Source organism: Notolepis coatsorum (genome assembly GCF_963971535.1).
Source record: "Notolepis coatsorum genome assembly, chromosome: 2".
NCBI classification, from domain to species: domain Eukaryota; kingdom Metazoa; phylum Chordata; class Actinopteri; order Aulopiformes; family Paralepididae; genus Notolepis; species Notolepis coatsorum.
Genome location: NC_140166.1, coordinates 52,888,905 through 52,912,459, shown reverse-complemented (window position 1 = coordinate 52,912,459; position 23,555 = coordinate 52,888,905). Strand labels below are relative to the sequence as shown.

At 43.6% G+C, this 23,555-nt stretch overlaps 1 protein-coding gene across 1 annotated transcript; it reads right to left on the bottom strand.

The window, feature by feature from the left end:
* Positions 1–933: 933 nt before the first annotated feature.
* On the bottom strand, positions 934–21,908 carry arrdc1a (arrestin domain containing 1a). Its single transcript, XM_084307844.1, has 8 exons — positions 21,765–21,908; positions 16,071–16,181; positions 14,721–14,771; positions 12,585–12,739; positions 9,434–9,616; positions 8,445–8,621; positions 2,604–3,075; positions 934–1,117 (listed from the first exon to the last, which is right to left on the bottom strand). Exons 1-8 carry the CDS (start codon positions 21,880–21,882, stop codon positions 1,080–1,082), a joined length of 1,305 nt encoding a protein of 434 aa, XP_084163970.1. The 5' UTR covers positions 21,883–21,908; the 3' UTR covers positions 934–1,079.
* Between the last annotated feature and the right edge of the window lie 1,647 nt (positions 21,909–23,555).

Here is a 23,555-nt window from a genome sequence, read left to right as displayed (position 1 = left end):
AAGTGTCCACAGGCAAACATTCAAACAATAAATAAACAAACAAACATGGGCAATAGTGTATTTCAACATGACATGACTAAACTAAATTGATCAAACAAAATTAAACTCTCTCTTTACAAACTTACTTTTAATTATGTGTTGATTGGATGATGTGAACTGCAATCTAAATTTTTTTAGATAATAATGTTATTTGCCCATAATAAAAAGGGAAAGGAAATTTAAATCAAACCAGGAACAGATACTAATGAAGATGCATATTCAGTAGGTGGGAACTTTCTAGAGGAAGATTGAGCTTAAATAGCATCTCTCTACACCGTCCTACTAGAATCACAATACAACTGAATGTAAAAGTAACAACATGATCACAGTCAATTGTCAACTGAATAATCAATCAAAAGGCTAAACAATCATGTCCTAGAGTCACTTAAGCCGTCACTATGCAACGTGAGTTCAACCCGTTGTCACAGCGGTAATATTTGCACGATTGCGATCCCGCCAATAAAAACCAAGTACAGTAAATCAAGTCAGGCTGCAAACATAAAAACACATTCCGTCACGTTTCAAACTTGACATCACAGATGCCATCTTTAGGAATTAAAATTCTGAATGATCCAAAACTAACTGTAAAAAGAAAATAAAACTAGACTCAAATTCCAAGAATTGTCAGCAATATCAGTGCTCTTAAATGAGAATCTTGGATCTCGTAAAAGCAAAATTTTCCAGGTGTTAAGAAAACAGCCAGATATTTCCATTACACATTATACAGAGTATTTGAATAGGTTCCATGGGCCCTAGGCCATGACATTTACTAAATATATATATATAAAAAAAGGTCCATGTCACCTTTCAATTCAAGACAAAAAAAAATACCTGAAAAGAAATCTAGAAAACTGGAGTTATAAGGTTCTCGGCCAACAACAGCACAATTACCTTTCGGTTAAAATAAGTGTTAAAAACAAATCAACAAACAAAGGGAGTGGTGGTTGACCATGGCTGCTGAGCTGTAAGGAGGTCCTGTGTGGAGGAGTGGACATGTTGTGTTCTTGTTCGCTGCGCTGCGCTGCTGCCAGTCTGTCTGGTCATGTGTTGCAGCTCTGGTTATAGGAGGGCGGGGCCTCTGCAACACACAGGATAATAATAATAATAATAATAATAATAATAATAATAATAATAATAATAATAATAATAACTTTATTTGTATAGCACCTTTCATACAGCGGATTGCAGTTCAAAGTGCTTTACATCAGTAATAAATAAGACATACAATCAGTGTAAAACAAGCAGCAAGAGCAAAGCATAAAGTGGGATAAAAATAATGCAGATATATTAATCAAATCATATCGGAACCTCACATTCCAATAGGCTTCTTGAATTTCTATAATCTGTTAGAAAACATGATAAAGGTCATAGTATGCACCCAGCGGATAGTGGGTCATAGAAATTAAAGTCAAGTCAAATAATAGCAAGGGTAAAATGAGCAGACATATAAAATCACAGTTTTTCACATTAGGATCTAACATCCCACCTTGTTTATGGTTTGATTCAGGTTTAGTAGAATAGGATGCTCATCAGACCGGCTGCCCGCGGTACATGACTCAATAACACTCACAGAAGTGTTCTCCAGGTAGGCAGCAGCACCTTCCAGTTCCAGATATGATAAGCAGTTACATTTACACACAGCCGCAACAGTCTTGGGAGAGACGACTCTCACTATGCTAGTCAGTCAGTCAGTCCACACTAGGGCTGTCACTTTTAACAAAAAATCAAATTCTAAATTCGTTGGAGAATTGTAGACAAGTTCGAATTTGAGTGTAAAAAAAAAATAAAATAAAAAAATACGTAAACCTAAAAAAAGCTTAAGCTATTTTCAAAGTTTTGGCAACTTTTTTTTTTACCATGGTATGTTTGGTATCATTCTTTTCAGCACAGTCTCACCTATATGACCTGACCGTTAAAATAATAAAAAAAAAATCTTTAAAATTAAAAAGCTTAAAATATAAAAAGAAAAGATTAAAAAATATCGAATTTCTCCCTTCAAGTTTGAATCTCATGTTTTATGTACATTTGAAATTCAATTTGAAAATAATGTGACAGCCCTAGTCCACACACACGTTTTTGATCAGACTCTCAAAGCCATGACTAAATCAGTGAAACTGCACAAACCACACCACACCCAGCTGATTGTCTTACACGTGTAATCTGCCTCTCGAAGTCCGTAACCTGGGCGTCACCCTTGACTCCACACTTTCATTTCACTCCCACATCAAATCCGTCACCAAGTCTGCCTTCTACCACCTCAAAAACATCTCCCGTTTCCGACCCTCACTCTCAGACTCTGTGGCTGAGACCCTGATCCACTCATTCATCACCTCCCGGTTGGACTACTGTAACGGAGTCCTGTTCGGGGTACCCAGCAAAGCCCTGGACAGGCTCCAGTATGTTCAGAACCAGGTTACAGACTTTATTTTGAATAAAGTCTTATTTTTTTCACGCGTATATAAAACTTGTATTTAACAATGCACATATTGCAATACAGATATCGCATTCTTTCACATTCCAATATTAATATGAATGTGATTCCTGAACACGGTGAGCAGACTGACCTTGTGGATAGGCAGAGTTGCTGTAGTCCGGGGGCAGGATGAGCGGGCAGGCGGTGGGCATGGTGGGCATGGTGGCACCGCTCTCGGAGAATGTGAGGCCCGGGGCGTAGCTGAAGCGGTGGGGGTTGGCGGCGGCGCTGGCGTGGGGGTGGGGGCCGGAGGCGCTCAGCTGGGCGTGGCTCTTGGTGGCTCCCGTCCCGCCCGCAGCCCCCCGGTGCTCCTCGGCCGGCGGGGCGCTGGGGGAGGAGGCGTGGTAAGAGGCCCTGCTCCTGGGGGCGGGTTTAGGAGCCGTGCAAGGGGGCAGGGTGGGGGTGGCGGGTGCGGAGGGCAGGGTGGGGGTGGCGGGTGCGGGGGGCTCGAGGTCAGTGGTCGACGGAGTCGGTCTGGGAGGAGGGCGTGCGTTTTTGTCCAACGAGATGTTCCCTATGTGGATGGGCAGCGTCAGCAAGACTTCCGGTGATTTTATACTGACCTATCAGGAAAGAGAGAGATTTTATACTGACCCATCAGGAAAGAGAGATTTTATACTGACCTTCATATCCTCACGCTTAGACTACTGTAACTCCCTGTACCTGGGGCTAAATAAATCCACCATAGCCCGTCTACAACTCCTCCAAAACGCTGCCGCTAGACTGCTCACAGGTACCCGGAAGAGAGCTCACATCACCCCTGTACTTGCCTCCCTCCACTGGCTCCCGGTGCGCTTTAGAATAGACTTCAAGGTCCTCTTATTGGTTTATAAAGCCCTAAATGGTAAAGCCCCTGCTTACCTAGCAGACCTCCTCACCCCTTATACCAACGCCAGGGCCCTCAGATCGGCTGATAAGGGTCTCCTAACCACTCGTAGGTCTAACTTCAAGTCTAGGGGGGGACGTGCTTTTATTTTTTTTAAACTTTGGCCATTCCCCTGGCTCTTTTATGTGTTTATCACATTTATTCTGGTCAAGGATGACCGACAGAAACAGGCTGAAAGGGTTCAGATGGGGGGAAGACACTCTGGGAAAGGCACGGCTGCAGTCCGGGATTCGAACTCGCTAAACCCCAGATCCGTGACGAGCACGGTTGTCCACGGCGCCGAAATAGCGCTTGCGGTAGGTGGTGAGCTACTGGAGCTCCCCTGGGGGGGGGGGGGGGGGCGTGCTTTTGCGGTCGCAGCCCCTGACCTCTGGAACAGCATCCCCATGTCCATCAAATCTGCCCCCTCCATAGAGTCTTTTAAATCAAAACTCAAAACCCACCTATATCGCCTGGCCTTCCCTGACTCACTTTGACTCTTGCCGTACTTGTTGACGTGTTGTTCTGTTTTTCCTTTGTCTATCCGTTGATTTTATTTTATTTTTCTGTTTATTTTATACTTTTCTTTGTACTTAGCTTAGCTACTGTATGTGAAGCACTTTGGTTGACAAGCGTCATGTTTAAACGTGCTATACAAATAAATTTGATTGATTGATTGATTGATCAGGAAAGAGATTTTATACTGATCTATCAGGAAAGAGATTTTATACTGACCTATCAGGAAAGAGAGATTTTATACTGACCCATCAGGAAAGAGATTTTATACTGACCCATCAGGAAAGAGAGATTTTATACTGACCCATCAGGAAAGAGATTTTATACTGACCTATCAGGAAAGAGAGATTTTATACTGACCTATCAGGAAAGAGAGATTTTATACTGACCTATCAGGAAAGAGAGATTTTATACTGCCCTATCAGGAAAGAGAGATTTTATACTGACCCATCAGGAAAGAGAGATTTTATACTGACCCATCAGGAAAGAGAGATTTTATACTGACCTATCAGGAAAGAGAGATTTTATACTGACCCATCAGGAAAGAGAGAGATTTTATACTGACCTATCAGGAAAGAGAGAGATTTTATACTGACCTATCAGGAAAGAGAGATTTTATACTGACCCATCAGGAAAGAGAGCGACGTTTCATCTAGGGATGTGCATGACTGACCAAAATCATTTTCGAATAGTCTACAGTTCTTTTTTTTTTTTTTTTAACTTACATTTTTTTATTAAACATTTATAGACAAACAACACGACATATACAATAACCTCAACAACACTATTAAACAGACATAAATAATAAAGAAAAAATGTAATACCCAAAAGACGAAAAATAAAAAATACTGACTTAAGCAAATAAAAAACATAAAACAGTTGTCATACCTTAAACAAAAATAAAATTAGAAAACATTAAGTGTGTGACATGGGTTCAGAGACCCTCTTTGAACCTCTTTCCTCCTTTACCCTTCGCCCTCTTGTGGTGTATTTGGTTCTTCCTCTGTGATGTCGTTTTCGTTCCCCTTGTAATCCTCCCACTTTCCCCATCTTTCTCCAAATTTCTCTTCCTGTAACCTCAGCATGTGTGTTATCCTCTCCATATCCTGTATCTCTTCCACTATTCCTACCCATTGTGCTATTGTCGGTGGGTCTTCCTTGTACCACAGTCTCGTTATTGCTTTTCTGGCCGCTATCAACATTATCTTTATTAAATATTTGTCCCCCCCTTGTATTCCCTCGTGTGTCAGGTCTCCTAAGTAAAGCACCAGTCCTGTTTGTGGTAACCCGTATCCTAATATTCTGATCATTGCCTCCCCTATCTCCTCCCAATACCCCTTCAGCTTCTGACATCCCCAGAATATGTGCGTGTGATTTGCCCCCTCCTTCCCACACATTCTCCAGCATGCTCTTTGTGTTGGTGCATATTTTCCCTTCAGCTCTGGGGTTATAAAGAATCTGATTATGTTTTTCCATCCAAACTCTTTCCATATCCTCGATCCTGTTGTTGAAGGTTGCACCTCGCATATGTTCCCCCATTCCTTCCCTGTTATTTCTATCTCTAGCTCTATCTCCCATTTCTCCCTTATGTAATCGGTCGTGTGTCCCTTGCTGTTCATTATAGCCCGGTATATTGCTGATATTACTCTTCCTTGCCCCCCTTCGTATGCCCATACTATCATCTTTATTATTCCATTCTGTTCTTCGTCTTTGGCCCCCCTTATTTCTTTGTTGTAGTAGTCTCTAACCTGTAGATATCTGAAGTGGTCCCTGTTTTCTAGTCCAAATTTCTCCTTTAATTTTTGTAGTGTCTGCATTTCCCCCTTCTCTATCATTTTGCATATCGCTGTTGCCCCCCCCCCTCTCCCACCTTCTGAATCCATGGTCTAACCTCCCTGGTTTGAATCTCTTGTCATGTGCTACCCATCTCAGAACCCCTGACTGCTTCTCCAATTTGTGTGTTTTTACTACTCTGTTCCATATGGTCAAGGTGCATTTGGTGATTGGATCTAATAGTCCCTCTTTTTCTTTAAATAGTTCCCTATCTCCCACCAAAGCTTCCCTCTCAATGTCCCTCTCAATGTGGCTCATATGTTCCAATGTCCCTCCTTCCTCCCAAACCCGTGTGTGGTGTCTTCTGTGTACCCCTTTTTACTTTCTTTTCCTCCTCTCTATTTTCTATGTGATGTCCATTTATCCCCTTAATCCCTTCCAACTGTGTTACTCGCAGCGTGTGTCTATGTATTTGTTTCAATATATTCTGTGTTCCGTCTATCATACCTAATTTTATTTCCATTTATTTCCTCCATCATCATGTGTATTATGTGTCCATGTACACGTTATGTTCGTTCCTATATCCTGCCTCTACCTGGGAATGTGTGTTTATGTATATGTTATTTCAGTTTCTATATTTTGTCTCTATTTGGATAGTTTTTTCAATCTCTTGTGCGTGTACTCATCCGTTCGTCTCCTCCCGCCTCCTCTCCTCTCCTTCTCCGTCTCTGGCTTCCTCGTCCGTCTCCGCCTTCGGTCTGTCACGTCTCACCTCGGCCTTCTCCTCTCTCCTCCCTCCTCTCCCAGGTTTCGATCTCCTACTCTGGTCCATCTGCGTGCTTTCTCCAATCTCTGCTGCAGGCTCCGCGTCTGGCCCTCCTGTCCCCTTCCTTCTCCGTCCTCCGCCATCTGCATCCCCCGTCGCCTCATCTCCTCCGCCGCCTCCCACGCCGTCGCGTACGTCACCGTCCCTTCCTTCCAGTGAATCCTTAGCGAGGTCATGGGTGATTGGAATTTCATTCCGTTTTCTTTCAGAATTCTCTTCAGTCCCGCGTAGGACCTGCGTGTTATTGCTACCGCTGTCGAGTAATCGTGATCAAACGACAGTCTTTTCCCCTCGATTTCTATCTTCTTGGTCCACGCGGTTCTGAGTATCAATTCCTTAATCTCAAATCTCAGAAAGTTAATAATCACCGCCCTCGGAGGTCTGTCCGGTTGCGGTCTCGGAGCCAACGCCCTGTGGGCCCTCTGTATCTCAATTTTTTCCAGTCCCGTCTCCTTCAGTTGCTCTTTGATAAGCTTTTCCACATATTGGATCACCGATTCCCCTTCGACTCCTTCTTTCAATCCCCATATTCTGATGTTATTTCTCCGTGACCTCCCCTCCATGTCCGATATCTTTGTCTCCATCTGTTCTTGTTTTTGAATCGCACACGTTAACACCTCGTGTATCTCTGTGTTCCATTCCTCCATTTGCGCCGTTCTAGTCTGTACCTCTGTTACGTTTCTGTCCTGTTCCGCCATCTTCTCATCCACCCTTTTGAGTTCTGTATTCATTTCACCTCTGAAGTCCTCCTGTTCCTTCCTCAATTCCTCCCGTAACTTCCCAATATCATTTCTTATCGTGTCCGAGTTCAGTTTTATGGTCGCCTGCATCGTGTCCGAGTTCAATTTTATGGTTGCCAATATCCCGGCCTGCATGAGCACGGCCCATCCTGGCATTTCCTTGTCCGTCTCAGCCGAGACTCCCCCTTCCTCCGCCTGCTCCTTCTCGGTCTCGCCTCGGGGGTTCTGCTCCATCGAACTCTCCTCTTCCTGTGAGTTCTCCATTTCTCTTTCCTTCATATTTGTTTTCTCCTCCTTCCTTCTCGTTTGCATCTTGATTTTTTATCTCTTTTCGGGTCTTTATTTTTTCCGTTTTTCGCTCTTTTGACCAGGAGCCTCACCGCATGCGTGCTACTCTTCCGCTCTCATACCGGAAGTCTCCGAGAAAACACTGCTTTAAGGAAAACAGCTTCTCCCAGACTTTCGACAGGATTTTAAAGCAAAGGCTACGTGTCTTTTTGTTCTCCACCGACAAGATACAGCATTTGTTTTCTTGAAAAGTATAGATATTACTACGCTAACATAATCACGCTGCTGTTATACAGCAACTTGGACAGTAGTTGAATCTAGTCTACAGTTCTTAACCCTTTCACTGCCGCACTACCAAAACGGTTAACCCTTTCACTGCGACAATTCACAGAAGGTTAAGACCGAATTGTTATCTTCTGTTTCAGTTTAAATTCAGTTCAAATGTTCAGTTTCAGTTATTCTTTTTAAATAGAATGGATCACTAAAATCAAAGGGTATTGCACCTAAATAGGCACTTCAGAACGTTCTCAGCTGACCGACAATAAATCAAAATGACACCATTCACCATCGTAGCCTATAATAATAACAGCATTGCATTGGCCTATCAGCCGGTTTTAATGAACAAACAGAAACAGTAGCATGTGCATCTTTTAGATCAATTAGGGTATGAAAAGTAGACTGCCTCTAAATATAAAAATGTATTAAATAAGAATGGTTTGCTTCACTTTAAAAAAATAAAATCTATAAACATTTTAAATATTATATAATCTTTTTTTCGACTCAGACATGAAAATCGAATGTGGAGACTGGCACTCATCCCTAGTTTCATCAAGCTTAGTGTGGAAAAATACAGCCGCGTACAAATTATACCACAGCTTTTTAGCTTTAAACAAATCTAGTTTGTGGTCAATTACAGTCGCTTACTTTAATATAGTACTCCATCTTTATGAGATCACAGCCCGTTAGGGAGGATTGGGGCAGAGCAGGGACGATCATCTGTTCCTTCCACACCGCCTGCTTGCCGGCCTTCACTCCAGATCCCTCCACCTCCGCTATAGTCCTCTCGTCATGGGTGGGCCTCTTGGTCTCATAGGTCACTCTCTGGGGGACACACACAATGTACCTATCTCAAGCTCCACCCTCTTTTCTTGATCCTCCAATCACAACTATTTCTTCACTCGTTCACAACATTTGTCAGAGGAAACAAGCAACGGTTGTGATTGGAGGATAAAAAAAAGGGTAGGGCAGGGTTTGAATTTCAATAAAAAATGTCAGCATTAATGTTCTTTATTTTTTTCTAGGGCTGACGCCTATTAGTCGACTAATCGGTCGAAAGGAGCCGTAGTCGACTGGCCAACCTCTTAGTCGAATATATATAAAAAATAAAATAAAAATTATAATATCTTTTTTTTTTATAAATCTTTTGTATCATTCTTTCCAAAAGAAAAGAGGCCTAGAAGCGTGGCTAACGCTAATGGCACGCATACCAGAGGCTAACTGCCTAAGAAAACAGGCACAGAGGCATTGAAAGAGGATTTCACCCATCTAATGAACACACTAGACTAGACAAATATCAAGATGTGTCCATCGGTGGACCAACTGCATGCTTTTGCAGCCTTCAGTCGACTCCTTCAGACATTAAGCACCCCCCACAGCCCAAATGGAATGATAATTTTTTATCATTTATCATGAGGCTGGCCACCACAGTGCCACCCAGTGGCTGTACCTGCATGAGGCTGGCCACCACAGTGCCACCCAGTGGCTGTACCTGCATGAGGCTGGCCACCACAGTGCCACCCAGTGGCTGTACCTGCATGAGGCTGGCCACCACAGTGCCACCCAGTGGCTGTACCTGCATGAGGCTGGCCACCACAGTGCCACCCAGTGCCCGTCCTCCTCCCCAGTGGTTGTACCTGCATGAGGCTGGCCACCACCGTGCCCGTCCTCCTCCCCGACTGGTTGTGGATGCTGGTCGTCAGCTGGATGACCTGGCCCGGTGTGTAGCCTCTCATGTCGCTCGCAGCCTCCAGAAGGACAGTACCGGTCTTCACCAGCAGGTAGGTGAACTGCCTGGTCACCGCGGAGGAGCTGGGTTCCTGCGGGGGGGAGAACGAGGTCGTGTCAACAAGGTTCACCGGCGTACAGGTGATCGTCTCAAGAGGCCGCTGCCGACCATTTAGCCAGACACACGTCAGACCCACTGAACGTACGCGAGCTCGCTCCGTAGGGTCTGGAAGCGGCGCGTTGAGAAATAAACAATAGAAATGAACAACCCCCTCCTAATGTACAGTTTTTCTTCCCCCTCGAATGTATATAATTATTTTCTTTTAGGATCTCTGTTAAACATTACTGTATATTTGTATGTCATAAATGTAACAGTACTGTATCCGTACTGACTTACACAATCTGTAAGTCGTGTATGTCGTAAATGTCATGATATATATCTGTATATCTGTATGTTGTGTATGTCATAAATGTCATGATGAATTGAAAATGGGGGACCCTGATGTAAACAAGACGAAAGTCTTTCTCTGGTCTGCATTCCCTTAACAATTGTGTGTATTAAGCTGTACTGTATTGTACCCATTCTGCAATCTGTTAATACAATGTGTGGCAGAATAGTCCCCCCCGCCCCCCTCAAACAATCCCCCAGCCATGTTTCAACCCCCCATTCTATTACCATTCACCTTTTCTCTCTCACCTTCAAGCCCTGACTGATGCACCAACTCGCCAAGTACCCACCTGGCTACTTTGCATAACAATAGCTGAGGTCGTCAGGTGTGTTCAAATACGTTCTCAGATACATTCACACAAAACGTGTGAATGAAATGTGTTACATTCCATTCCTATAGGCAATTAGGCACTGTCTTTAGTCTGTGCGTATGCGAGGGAACATTTATGCGCATGCGCGGGAGCGCGCCCCCGGGAGCGCGCGTGCACGTGGCGTCATTAAAACACCGTGCAACCAGCTTTGAAATCAGCAACGCACCCCTGGATAAGACTGACGTCTCACTGGATTCTGGAGCTCACCTGGGAACACACCAGCTTGATTGATTGAAAACTTTATTAACAGATTGCAGAATGGGTACAATACAGTACGGCTCAATACACACAATTGCATATCTTGTATGTCACAAATGTAACAGTACTGTATATCTGTATGTCATAAATCATGATATATATCTGTATATCTGTATGTTGTGTGTGTCATACATGTCATTATGAATTGAAAATGGGGGACCCTGATGTAAACAAGACGAAAGTCTTTCTCTGGTCTGCATCCCCTTAACAAGTGTGTGTATTGAGCCGTACTGTATTGTACCCATTCTGCAATCTGTTAAGTTTTCAATCAATCAATCAATCAATTAATGCAGACCAGAGAAAGACTTTCGTCTTGTTTACATCAGGGTCCCCCATTTTCAATTCATCATAAAGCTGGTGTCCTTGTTGGATCATCCAGGCTATAACTCTTGATTTACCTGTACCTACTTCGGTATATTAAACCCGTGTTTACCAAGTCTATCTTTGACTATCTACACTCATTGATCCGGGAAGATTTCCCCTCACACTTGCCAGCGGAAATGGTCATCAATAAAGTCCATTTGAGTTAACATGTTAAAGATGATTTTGTGCCCCTCTCTGTACCAACAACAGCAACAAGGCACAGCTCGTACATGAAAGCCATTCTAAACTTTATTATACAACAGGTAGGTCCGACCACGCATTGTGATTGGTCGAGAGCGTTCTAAGCCGCGAGTATATTCATGATACACTCACGGTTAAATCACCATGAATATACCACTGTGCTGGCTTTAGAATGTTGTAGAAAGTTTCAACTGCCATTCATCAAACGTAAACTGTCAACATGACTCCTGCGGACAACGTTACGTTTGATTTAACGTACCCGTTAACTATAAACGAGTGGATATATATAGAGGAGTCTAATGCAAGCGAAAGTCAGAACGTCATCAGCACCTCGGACAGTTCCAGTTCAATGCCCAGGCCGTGGACTTGGTGGTTTTGAAGGATTAATTGCGCCGCGTCCAGCTCATCTCGTTGGATTGGCACGTCTAATAATGCTGTTTTTATGAATACCGTTAGATGTAGGCCCGTCCTCTATATCTATCCACTCGTTTATAGTTAACGGGTACGTTAAATTAGACTAGTAATACGTCGTTGCCAAGCTGGTTGATAGCCTACTCCATTTGAAATTCCATAGCAACGATACATCTTTAGGAACTAATTTTCCACACCAAGTTCACTGAAATCGATATAAAAGACCCTAGAATTATCTATATTGATCCTATATTTTTCCAGACGGTGCAACTTGCTGTATAAAAGCAATAATACACTCGAACCAGTGGGATATCAGGAATATTGCCACGGCTGAGATGCCCCCACCCTGAATGCTCGAGTGGCGTAGGCAGGCATGTGTTGCTCATGGGACGACTGGTTGCACTATGTTTTAATGACGCCACGTGCATGCACGCTCCCACGCATGCGCATAAATGTTCCCTCGCATACACAGACTAAAGACAGTGCCTAACGAATGGAATGTAACACATTTCATTCACAAGTTTTGTGTGAATGTATCTGAGAACATATTTGAACACACCTGACGACCGGCCGTATTGTTATGTACGTAGTTGATGCGAGTTGGGGCATCAGTCGAGTGCAGCGCATTCCTGTGTGCACGCGCGTGCACATTCGTGCGTGCGCGTGCTTCTGCTCACAGACTGGTTGCACGGCATGCAACCCCGTCCCATGAGCAACGGATGCCTGGGCGTAGGCATCACAGTGGCAAAATTCTCAATATATTTCTCAGTGTGCTGCTTTCAGAGCCAGAGTTAGACCCATGGAACACATGCAAGCCAAAGGGTCAGGCTAACGGGTCAGGCTAACGGGTCAAGCTAACGGTTCAAGCTAACGGGTCAGGCTAACAGGTCAGGCTAACAGGTCAGGCTAACGGTTCAAGCTAACGGGTCAGGCTAACGGGTCAAGCTAACGGGTCAGGCTAACGGGTCAGGCTAACGGGTCAGGCTAACTACCACCCAGCTTCCTCACCAGTATGTTGGGCACTTCATTTAGGTCGAGGAGTCTCAGCAGGTAGAAGGGCTTCTCCATCTTGTAGTCCTTGATGAACCGCGGCGTGTCGACGAAGGCCCGCACTCTGTATACGATCTTCCCATAGTTCCCCTCGAAGGAAGTGGGAGCAGTGGCTACGAGAGGAAAAGTTCTATAAAGTCAAAAGGATTCAATGTTCCCAATGACATCACCGGTGGTGTCCATATTCAAAACGAATTTACTCTCAATGACTGTTATTTCAGTAATTCAATTCAAAAAGCGAAACTCTCTCTAGATTATAGATTCATTACACAAAGTGAAATATTTCAAGCCTTTATTTGTTTGAATTTTGATGATTATGTCTTATGAAAGCCCAAAATTCTGTATCACCAATAAAAAATACAAAATAGATGTATTTTTCTTTTGTATATAGAAATGTCGGCCTTCTGAAAAGTTCATGTATGTGCACTCAATACTTGGTTGGGGCTCCTTTTGCACAAATTACTGCATCAATACAGCTAAATATATAGTCTTTTCCACGATATTCTAATGTATTGAGCTGCACCTGTACTGTATGTCCACAAACTAACCCAGAGAGGTCACAGTAATGAAATCAAGGGGTTTGGGTGTCGTTCTTCATTTCCCTCGACTATTCCAAAGGTTTTTCCATAACGTTTCATTAATCTTTTGTGTGTTTTATGTGAGACCAGAAAACAGATCGAGACATACACGTTTATTAAAGTGTCACTCCGTGAAGAAATAACGGATACAACTTTGAACAGACCACTCTATAAAAAGAGTTGAGACACTGTACACATTTTGAAAAACAAATACGACAATTTATACAATGATTTCACCAAGATTAAGCACTCTCACTTTAGAAAGCCTCAGAGGCATTCAGCAAGTTAAAGCAAATACTGATGAACGATCAGACTACAGCTTAACCCTTTCACTACCACACTACAGAAGGTTAACCCTTTCACTACCCTACTGTGGTAGTGAAAGGGTTAACAGTCTGTAGTGTGGTAGTGTAAGGGTTAACCTTCTGTAGTGAAAGGGTTAACCCTTTGTCGTGCGGCAGTGAAAGGGGTTAACCTTCTGTATTGTCGCAGTGAGAGGGTTAACCCTTTGGTAGTGTGGTAGTGAAAGGGTTAAAGCCCCAATCCAGAATTTCTTTGGACCACATTTTAAGTACCATTTACATTTTAAGTATCTATTTAAACATGTTCTTGAAGAGTTTGACCTTCAGGTGGAAAATATGCTTTTATTAAATCATTATAAATAAACCTTTACAGCTAGGAAGTGCAGTAAAGTTTCAGCTTTAGCTGTTGAATTCCGTTGTTCCTGGTCATTCAATTTGAGAGAGAGAAAAAAAATCCTCCAATAGCCTACCATGTTTAGATTTTCAGGTGGTGAGGCTTACCCCTTTTGTTTACGTTTGGATTACGGATAGGGACTTTAAGATGATTCAAAACAGTGAAAAGGACCGGTTGGGTTGGTTTTCTGTGGTATCGCTGGTCACATTGTGTAGAGCTTTATTTGAAACAAACTCCTCCAAAACAAGTGTAAATAGACTATATCAAAAGGCTACGGGGTGGGTGGGTCTCACTGTAATGAGTCCTTGTACTGAGAAGTGCAGTCTTTTGTTTATGTTAAAACAAACAAAAAACACAATTAATTAAGTCTGACTCATAAAGTAAGTAGCTTTTTTGTGTGTGCAGAAACAAACAGACACACCGCTCGACACCACTCATGTGGTCGTCAGGAGACAGACAGGTGGTGTTGGTAGTTGGGAGAACCTGACCCACTGGTCTCCTCCCCCCCAACAGGAGGAGAATGAGACATCAACAGCAAGAAAAGCTCTCTTCTCTACTTTCAGTTGTGCCTGGTGCTCGCACACAAAGAAACACTACCCTGAACGGGGGAACCAGCAACATTCCCACGGCATTTGCCCCATAGACGCATGAATTATGCAAAACTCCCTGGGCTCTAGTTGGCACTGTACCATGTCAGAAACCAGGGTAAATATGAACATGCCGGGACATGTCTGTCTAATAATACAATGAAATAGGAAAACGCAGAGGGGAAAGAATGTGCTGCGACAGGTGCGAAAGCCTCGTTACTCTGCACTCTTACCTGGTATGAGGAATTTGAAGGGAAAGATGTGATCTCCCGCTTTCAGGGTTCCTGGGAGACGAGGAACACAGATACACACACGTCAGAGGCCTAGGAAACGGCAACAATGGCTTTGTTGTTTCCCCCCCGCTAGGAATAGAAAGCTACCCTCTGGGCCATGTGTAGACTACACACAGTGACTTCATGGAAGAGACAGTAATCCCGTTTCATTTTGAGGAATGTGTGTGTGAGTGTGTGAGTGAGTGAGTGAGTGAGTGAGCGAGTGAGCGAGTGAGTGAGTGAGTGAGAGAGAGAGAGAAACATCTGTGATGAACTGATCATCTCTTCTGTCTTCAAATAATTAGGCATTTCTTTAAGGCTTTGCTTGGACATTTTTTTAAAGGTATTAATCTACTATTAGGTTCCCAACCTCGACAGACCAAGTGCTCAAATTGAGCTCAGGAAATTCCTGTGACTATAACATGGAAATTATATTGTTGTATTGAATGAAAATTGTATAAACCAAGCTGGTTGACTGGTTGAGGTAGGGTTGGGTACCGTTCACATTTGAACTGATACCGGTACCTGTGAATAGATACCGGTACCCAACGGTACCTTTTTCTGTACTTTTGTCTCTAAAAATGTAATCTACCTATCTCAGTTGTGAAAAATGAGTCCAAACTTTTAATTATTTATTATCATTATTATTTATTTAGAACAATTTGTTAATATATATATAATATTGCAGCGAGCGTTGTCTGCATCTAGCTTTGTGTAACCACACTTGCGACTGTGTCTTCGGCTTGCCATTTGCCCCGACTGCTTTGTTGTTGTTGAATCAAGTCAAATCCTAGGTAAGCGTGTATTGTGCGCATGAACGTGCGGCACACTTCATAGGTTTCGTTTCGCGGTAAATGAAATGTTGATGTCATCGGACTTATAATTTCTTTTTGTTTTTTCATTAACGAAATGCGACACCGGTGGATCTCACGTGAATCGGTACTCAGTAGTACCGACGTGATTCGGTTGATACCCTTAAAACAAAGTACCGGATTCGGTCCCCATCCCTACTCATAGGCAGTGTGGCATTTATGGCTTCTGTACAGTCCAAAAAACCACCGGAATGAGTTTTAATTTCAAAACAATATATAATAAAAGTACAATATCAACTTTTCAAGAGACTCCAGGTTTATATCAAGGAAGGAACCCCGTGTGTGGGATTGGAACTCCAAGATTAAGAGAGTATGTGTGCTACCATTTCAAGAGCTTCCTCGTCGCCAGTTTGAGTGAGAAGTGAGTGTGTGAATAATAATACATGAGCTAAAGTGAACGTGTGCTAAACTAGGTAATCAGTCAGTCAGTCATCAGTACCTTTATCAGCCACAGAGACCGTGCTGTTGAAGTACTGCTCCTCCACGGTCCAAGATGTGTCGTTAACCTTGTTGGTGACGCCACAGAAGCCATTGCAGTTCACCTTGATTACTGTGTGTGGGGGGGGAACAATACATACATCGATCATACACTCGTGAAACTATTGTGAGAACTTTTACACCAGGCAGTATACAGTGGCACTATATATATATATATATTTTTTTTAATGTATTTAACCTTGATTTAACCAGGAATCCCATTGAGATATACAAGATCTCTTTTGCAAGGGAGACCTGGCCAAGATAACAGCAAAAACATTTGCGATTCATCACACATTTTGCAGTGGGGACCCGACTACAGAAAGCAGCGACATTCTTCTTTTTTTTTATCCACTTTTTCTCCCATTTTCTAGATTTTCTCCCATCCCAATTTCGTATCATCCAATTCAACCCTCCCGTCACGGACGCTGTTTCTTGCCTCCCACAAGCCGGCTGCAATGTGGACTAAGTCATACATAGCACAAGTCCCCTCCGGTATTTGAGGTAACAGCAGTCGCATCTTTTCACCTGCGCAGCTCGATCTCTCAGTGGCGAGGAGTAACGCGTGGGAGGCTCACGCTGCCCCCGACACTTCCTGATTCTACTGCGCAGGCGCACCAACCGACCTGTAGGAGTCGCTGTCCACAACGCCCGATCCCCACCCATCAGTTTCCCACCCCCTAAATTCGGCCAATGTGTATTAGTATGAACGACCAGCTAAACTGAAAGCAATGTGGAGCGCTGGGCTCGAACAGGCAAGCCCAGCGTCTCCAGCATTTGTGGTGAGCGCCTTGCCCACTACGCCACGTAGCCGCCCACAGCAGCGACATTCTTCTTGTAAGAAGTTATGTAACAGAGATTTAAATTAGCCGAGAGAGACCAGGGTGTCTTTAGGATATGGTCCTGTCCAGGGAGCGAAATTAAAGCCCGCCAAGCGCCATTGGCGGGCAGATTTTACGTTTGGCGGGTGGGACTGAGAGGTCTGTCCGCCATGTGGCGGGCAACGAAACAGTCATGTGAAAACCGATTGAATAACATGATCCAATTCTTAGCGGAGTTCTCACTCGCTGTCAAGCACACAGACATGCAACGCGCTGCTCCTCCCTCCTCCAGCCCCTCCCAACCCCATGTAAACAGAGAGGCTAGAGTCTAACGTTAGCTACCGTTACAAAATGACCCAGTCAACTATTCACTTTTAGTTTAATACTGAGGCATTGTCCGTTATCTAGCCGGCTAGGTACTGATAGCTCCCGATATCAACAAATGCTCCAGCAAGTCTAGTAGTGCATAATACCTCCGTTGGATAGGTAGCTACCTAGTACACGTTAGCTCCAGTAGGGCCCAGCTGCAGCGCTGGAGAATCCTTGCTGGAGCTGGAGGCTACAGTATAGGGTCCAGCTGCAGCGCCGGAGAATCCTTGCTGGAGCTGGAGGCTACTCGAGTATACACAGACAGTGGAGCTGTTTGCAGATAGCGAGCATTTTGACTTGTTGCGTGGTGGCGATGTCTCGCAGATAATACAACTACAAGTATGATTATATAATATATATATTTTATAAAAAAAATAAAAATAAAAAAAATTGGCTGGTAAGAAATATGCTTGGCGGATAGATTTTTCTCATCTACCAGCCACTGGCCGGTGAGTGAAAAAGTTAATTTCGCTCCCATTCCATGTGCAAGGTGCGAAGCGAGAAAAAGCTGTCCTTCCTAGTTCAGTGTGTATTCTGGAAATATATATTAAGAAATATTAAGACTGACAGGGGGATAGATAGGCGTCTGATTTGTTCTTATTGCTTTTTTTTTTGCCAGCAAAGCAAATGACTTTGAAAGAAGTTATGCTTAGTTGTAATCCAATGGCAGTAATAATGATCATCTAAAATCTGCTTGAGGCTAGTCAAAACTACCTGTCTCTTCCCCATGTTCTACAACATTGGGAACCTGTGGATATCTGTATATACCTTCCCAGTAGGTGCAAGTGTGGACGTAACTTCAGCAATGCTAAGCAAGTAAACAAACTCTTCAAATGCATTGAAGCTACATTGTTGTGCCACTTTATTGGCTGAACATTCAGTCCTCTGCCATCCTGCTCAGCATCCCATGGCTTAATTAGCTCAGCAAATCCATGTATAGCAATGCATGGGTTCTTGTTTTTTATTGAGTTAGTTTGTATGTTTGTTTGCAAGCTCATTGTGTAATGGAACTGCATATGGGAAGACCAATAACTCCAGTGCTTTTCATACAACTGTTTTTGTGGCAGCCGACCACAATAGACTGTTCGCCGTTTACAAACATACCGTGTTCGAGCCAATCAGCAATACCAACTGAGTCATGTGACTAAGTTGCCCCGGACCTGCGCAAGCTGTAGCGCCAAAAGAAGTACAACGGGGCTCTATGGAGAAACCAGGACACTCCCCTGACTAACAGTATAATGGGGCTCTATGGAGAAACCATGACACTCCCCTGACTAACAGTATAATGGAGCTCTATGGAGAAACCATGGCACTCCCCTGACTAACAGTATAACGGGGCTCTATGGAGAAACCATGGCACTCCCCTGACTAACAGTATAACGGGGCTCTATGGAGAAACCATGGCACTCCCCTGACTAACAGTATAACGGGGCTCTATGGAGAAACCAGGACACTCCCCTGACTAACAGTATAACGGGGTTCTATGGAGAAACCAGGACACTCCCCTGACTAACAGTATAACGGGGCTCTATGGAGAAACCAGGACACTCCCCTGACTAACAGTATAACGGGGCTCTATGGAGAAACCATGGCACTCCCCTGACTAACAGTATAACGGGGCTCTATGGAGAAACCAGGACACTCCCCTGACTAACAGTATAACGGGGTTCTATGGAGAAACCAGGACACTCCCCTGACTAACAGTATAACGGGGCTCTATGGAGAAACCAGGACACTCCCCTGACTAACAGTATAACGGGGCTCTATGGAGAAACCATGGCACTCCCCTGACTAACAGTATAACGGGGCTCTATGGAGAAACCATGGCACTCCCCTGACTAACAGTATAACGGGGCTCTATGGAGAAACCAGGACACTCCCCTGACTAACAGTATAACGGGGTTCTATGGAGAAACCAGGACACTCCCCTGACTAACAGTATAACAGGGCTCTATGGAGAAACCAGGACACTCCCCTGACTAACAGTATAATGGAGCTCTATGGAGAAACCAGGACACTCCCCTGACTAACAGTATAACGGGGCTCTATGGAGAAACCAGGACACTCCCCTGACTAACAGTATAATGGAGCTCTATGGAGAAACCAGGACACTCCCCTGACTAACAGTATAATGGAGCTCTATGGAGAAACCAGGACACTCCCCTGACTAACAGTGGTTTCAAACGAAAACGGCTGGATGTCATTTAGCCAAAAAATCAGCACGGCTGTGAGTGAGAGTCTTTCATCTTTTACATATCTATTGGCAGGAATTGATTGTTTAGATTGCTAGCATGGCTAACAACAATGGCACGGGCGACAGTGGCTCGGGAGGTAGAGCAGTCGTCTGGCAATCCGGAGGTTCACGGTTCGATTCCCGCTCCTCTCGGGCAGCGTGTCGATGTGTCCTTGAGCAAGACACTTAACCCCTAATTGCTCCCGATGAGCAGGTTGGCACCTTGCATGGTCGCCTCCGCTATCGGTGAGTGAATGTGTGAGTGAATGGGTAAAATGTGAGGAACAAATTGTAAAGCGCTTTGGATAAAAGCGCTATATAAAAAAGGAGCCATTTACCATTTATAACAAATGCAAATATATTGTAGTCTGCCCCGTTGTTCTGACCAGGAGTACGTTCTGTTCTGCCTCGGGTCTGCGTGCGCATTATTTGTCATGACGTCGTCGGCGAACAGTTCTATATCAGACAGGAGTCATCACCGCAAGTAGATTTCCCAAAACTGACAACACAGTAACAAGAGTTTCTCGTGTTCCTTTCCACTTCTCGACGATGCTCGATGCACCTTGCCCACCCTAACTTACCACCACCACCACCAAGTAGTAGTAACAACCCGTGGAAGAGGCTCAACTCCCAATACACAAGTGTGAAAATGCTAGATTTTGAAAGGGGAAAACTTCTCGCACAATCTCACGAGCCATGAGAGATGTTTCATAACCCAACAATGATTAACACTGTTGCCATTGAGCACGAGTCAAGCTGCCAAAGGCCTGACCAGCTCTACCTGAGGAATGTGAGCAAACCAGAGCCACAACACAGTTAAAACAGAAACCCTTAGCCACACAAAGGGGAGGAGGGTGTTAAATTCTTTCCACTTAGAAAAATGATCTTGGCAACAATGTTTTCACCTAAACCCAGAGGTTACCCTACCGATCATATTCCTTTGTGGAAAGACTTCTCTTTAGGCTAAAAGGATTAAGCTATATAAACGTGCAATAACCTTTGTTAAAATATTTTTAAATGCCCCCATTTGTTAAAAAAAAATTGTGCAACAGAGGAGGAATTATTAGTAGTGAAAGCATCGCAGCCCGTTTATTTCGTGACTGTCATGACTCATGACCATTGTTATTTCCCATCACTGAGTGTCATCTTGTTTGACGTTACTGCAGATTTTGTACAATGACCATCGTTTCCCTTTTCCTGGCAGCCGTTTCCCTGCATGCGTTTTGTTGTTCTGCAGAACTAGGAAAGGAGTGTCCTTGTGTTTCAAAACAGGAACATACTGTATTGCTCTGAAATCGGACACACCTTTTTATTGTATTTCTACTATTATAAACTAATACAACTCCACCTCCGAGGGGAGTAACCTACCGGAATCCACGCCATACCAAATCAATTATATCACTTAATCTTATTTTGATTTTTGACCAGACATTATTCTGACCAGACAATACAACTGAATGGTAAACGTCGTGCAATGTTTGGATTGGAATTCTGAGTAGCCAAATCACTTAACCAAAACAGTGCCTTTGTACTCCCACCAGCAAGTTCTGGTGACAGGGATTGATGGATTGATTGAAATTTGTATTAACAGATTGCAGAATGGGTACAATAATACAGTACGGCTCAATACACACAACTGTTAAGGGGATGCAGACCAGAGAAAGACATTCGTCTTGTTTACATCAGGGTCCCCCATTTTCAATTCATAATGACATTTATGACATATACAGTACTGTTTTTTTTTTACAGACAGAGTTTCTAAAAGAGAATAATACATTTGAGGAAACTGTTTGGACATTTACCGGGGCCAGTTTCGAATTGCAGCCTCCCGTAGGTGCTCTTTTAGAGCGGTTTTGAAGGTGGGATGAAGAGGGACACCTGTCTGCCATTTTGATACAAGGACTGGGGATGGAATATGGCATTCATCCACTTCCAACTGTGGATTTAATTTCAAACAACCATCTCGACACATCACACTGGGATCGTGCAACTCAATATATATATATATATATATATATTAATATAGGCCTTCAAAGCTGAGATTCTCCATCCCAAAACAATCAGACAAAAAAAACAAGGAACAAACAACGAGAATATCTATTGTTATCGCAGTGCATTGTCCATGACGGGTATCACACGTCATCACACCTCTGATCCCCACGTCCTTGTTGAGCGGCGGCGACAGCGTTTCTCTCGACAGGTGCGAAAACCGCAAACAATCAGAAAATCTTACCTTTACATTGCAGCGCTTGTGCCAGTATGATTTTGAGCGTGCCTGAAATGTATTCTCCCGGGCTGTAGAGAACCTTATTCGTGTCAAACGTAATCTCAAACTCCTGAAGTTTCCCCATGTTGTTGTTGTTGCGGGTGGCACCGACTGACTGACTGAGGAGCTTCACCTGTGCGCAGCCGCAGTGCCGCGCCGGAGTGTTGTCGTCAATAGTATGCAGCTGCAGAGGCGCAGAGCCAGCGGCGCTCTCAGGGCCGCGCTCTGACGGCCGCTCGGCAGCGCCACCCACCCAATGGCTGAATTGGAGTATTGCACTGTGCGGGCACAGCTGTGAGATCCGCGCGAGGCCAGATATCTTGAATGAATGCGTTTATTTATTTCGAACATAAATTGAAAATAAATAATAATAAAAAACTAGACAATTCCGCTCGGGGAAATTGTGAAAGTGTGGGTGATGCCTGTGCACCCTGGCCAAAGGGAGAGGGTCTGTCTCTGTATTGTCTCGGCAAGGCACCTTGGTTGAGAAATGCAGGCTTCAATCTATGTTGTTTAGTCTATCTGTTCAGTACGGTTTCAAGATGCACAATGAGATCTTCTGAGAGAATTGTTGAATAGATACACAAATGTTCTAGAATGTTTGATTATGACATCATACTGTGACATCACAAATGTTCTAGAATGTTCTATTATGACAAAGTAAATAAGTCAAGAACAAAACAAGAACACCATAAAGTCCAAAAAAAGTTAAATAAATATGATTCCACAGACATAACTTTAACCACAAGACCACCTGACATAGCCACATTATAGTGTCTTATGTAGTCTTATGCATAATTGCACATAGTTCATGTATAATATTGTAAAATAGCTTAGACATAGCCTACTTGCATAGAATAGTCATGTATAATAATGTATACTATTGCTGGCTGTACAATACTGCTGTACAATACTGCTGTAGGCCTATAATACTGCTGTTCATATCCAGTATACACATATTTACATTAAACATAAGATTCACCATTCCTTAATTACCATCATACCCACATCAGATACACTGTAGTATAGCATAGCAAAAGTATACCGTTACCTGGCCCATGGGGACATTAACGTGTGTTGTCGGGCCTTAAAAATACATTTGATTTTGATTTGATTATCAATAAGGTAGGATATCTGGAACACACAAACACAAAAAAATTGTAATCACATGCCATGAAACTCGGGGACCAGGCTGAATTTAAGACTGCACAAATCATCTTTAAAGCACGAAACAATTCACTCCCGGGTAACATCCAAAAATTCTGTTATAGAGACTCAGAGGGTGTAACGCTTCCCCCTTGTCCTGTGGGACCAGCCGGCAACCCTCCGCCCGGTTCGGTTGGTCCAGGACTCAGACACTCACAACCCCCCTTCAATACACTTCACACTACAACATTGGCAACCGGTGCTGAGCCAGATGTGGCAGATCTGGCATCAGCTCACGCACCTAATTAACATTGTCATCTGCCATTTATGTTTGTTATGTTCGTTGTCTATGTTGTCGTTGTTGTTTCCATTTAGTTAGATTTGTGTTCCCCTGTCTGTGTTTTGTAAATGTGTTTTAGTCTGTTGGTCTCAGTTTGTTCTATTGTTATTGTTTTCCCCTGTGTGTTCTGTGCTCTGTGTTCTGTTAGTTTTGTCTACCACACCTGTGTCCTGTTTGTAATTACCTTTTGTCTCTAGTTAGTGTTTGTATATTAAGTGTCTGGACCAGCAGAGACTTGCTGGTTCATTGTCTAAATGTTACCTGTGTATGTC

Bases quoted from the DNA above. Each gene is read 5' to 3' on its own strand.
- arrdc1a (XM_084307844.1), bottom strand. From the start codon at position 21,882: ATGGGGAAACTTCAGGAGTTTGAGATTACGTTTGACACGAATAAGGTT. The intron at 14,772-16,070 runs GTACTGATGACT...CTCGTCTCCCAG, and splicing joins GGTCTCTGTGGCTGATAAAG to GAACCCTGAAAGCGGGAGAT. The intron at 1,118-2,603 runs GTCAGTCTGCTC...TGTGTGTTGCAG, and splicing joins CAACTCTGCCTATCCACAAG to AGGCCCCGCCCTCCTATAAC.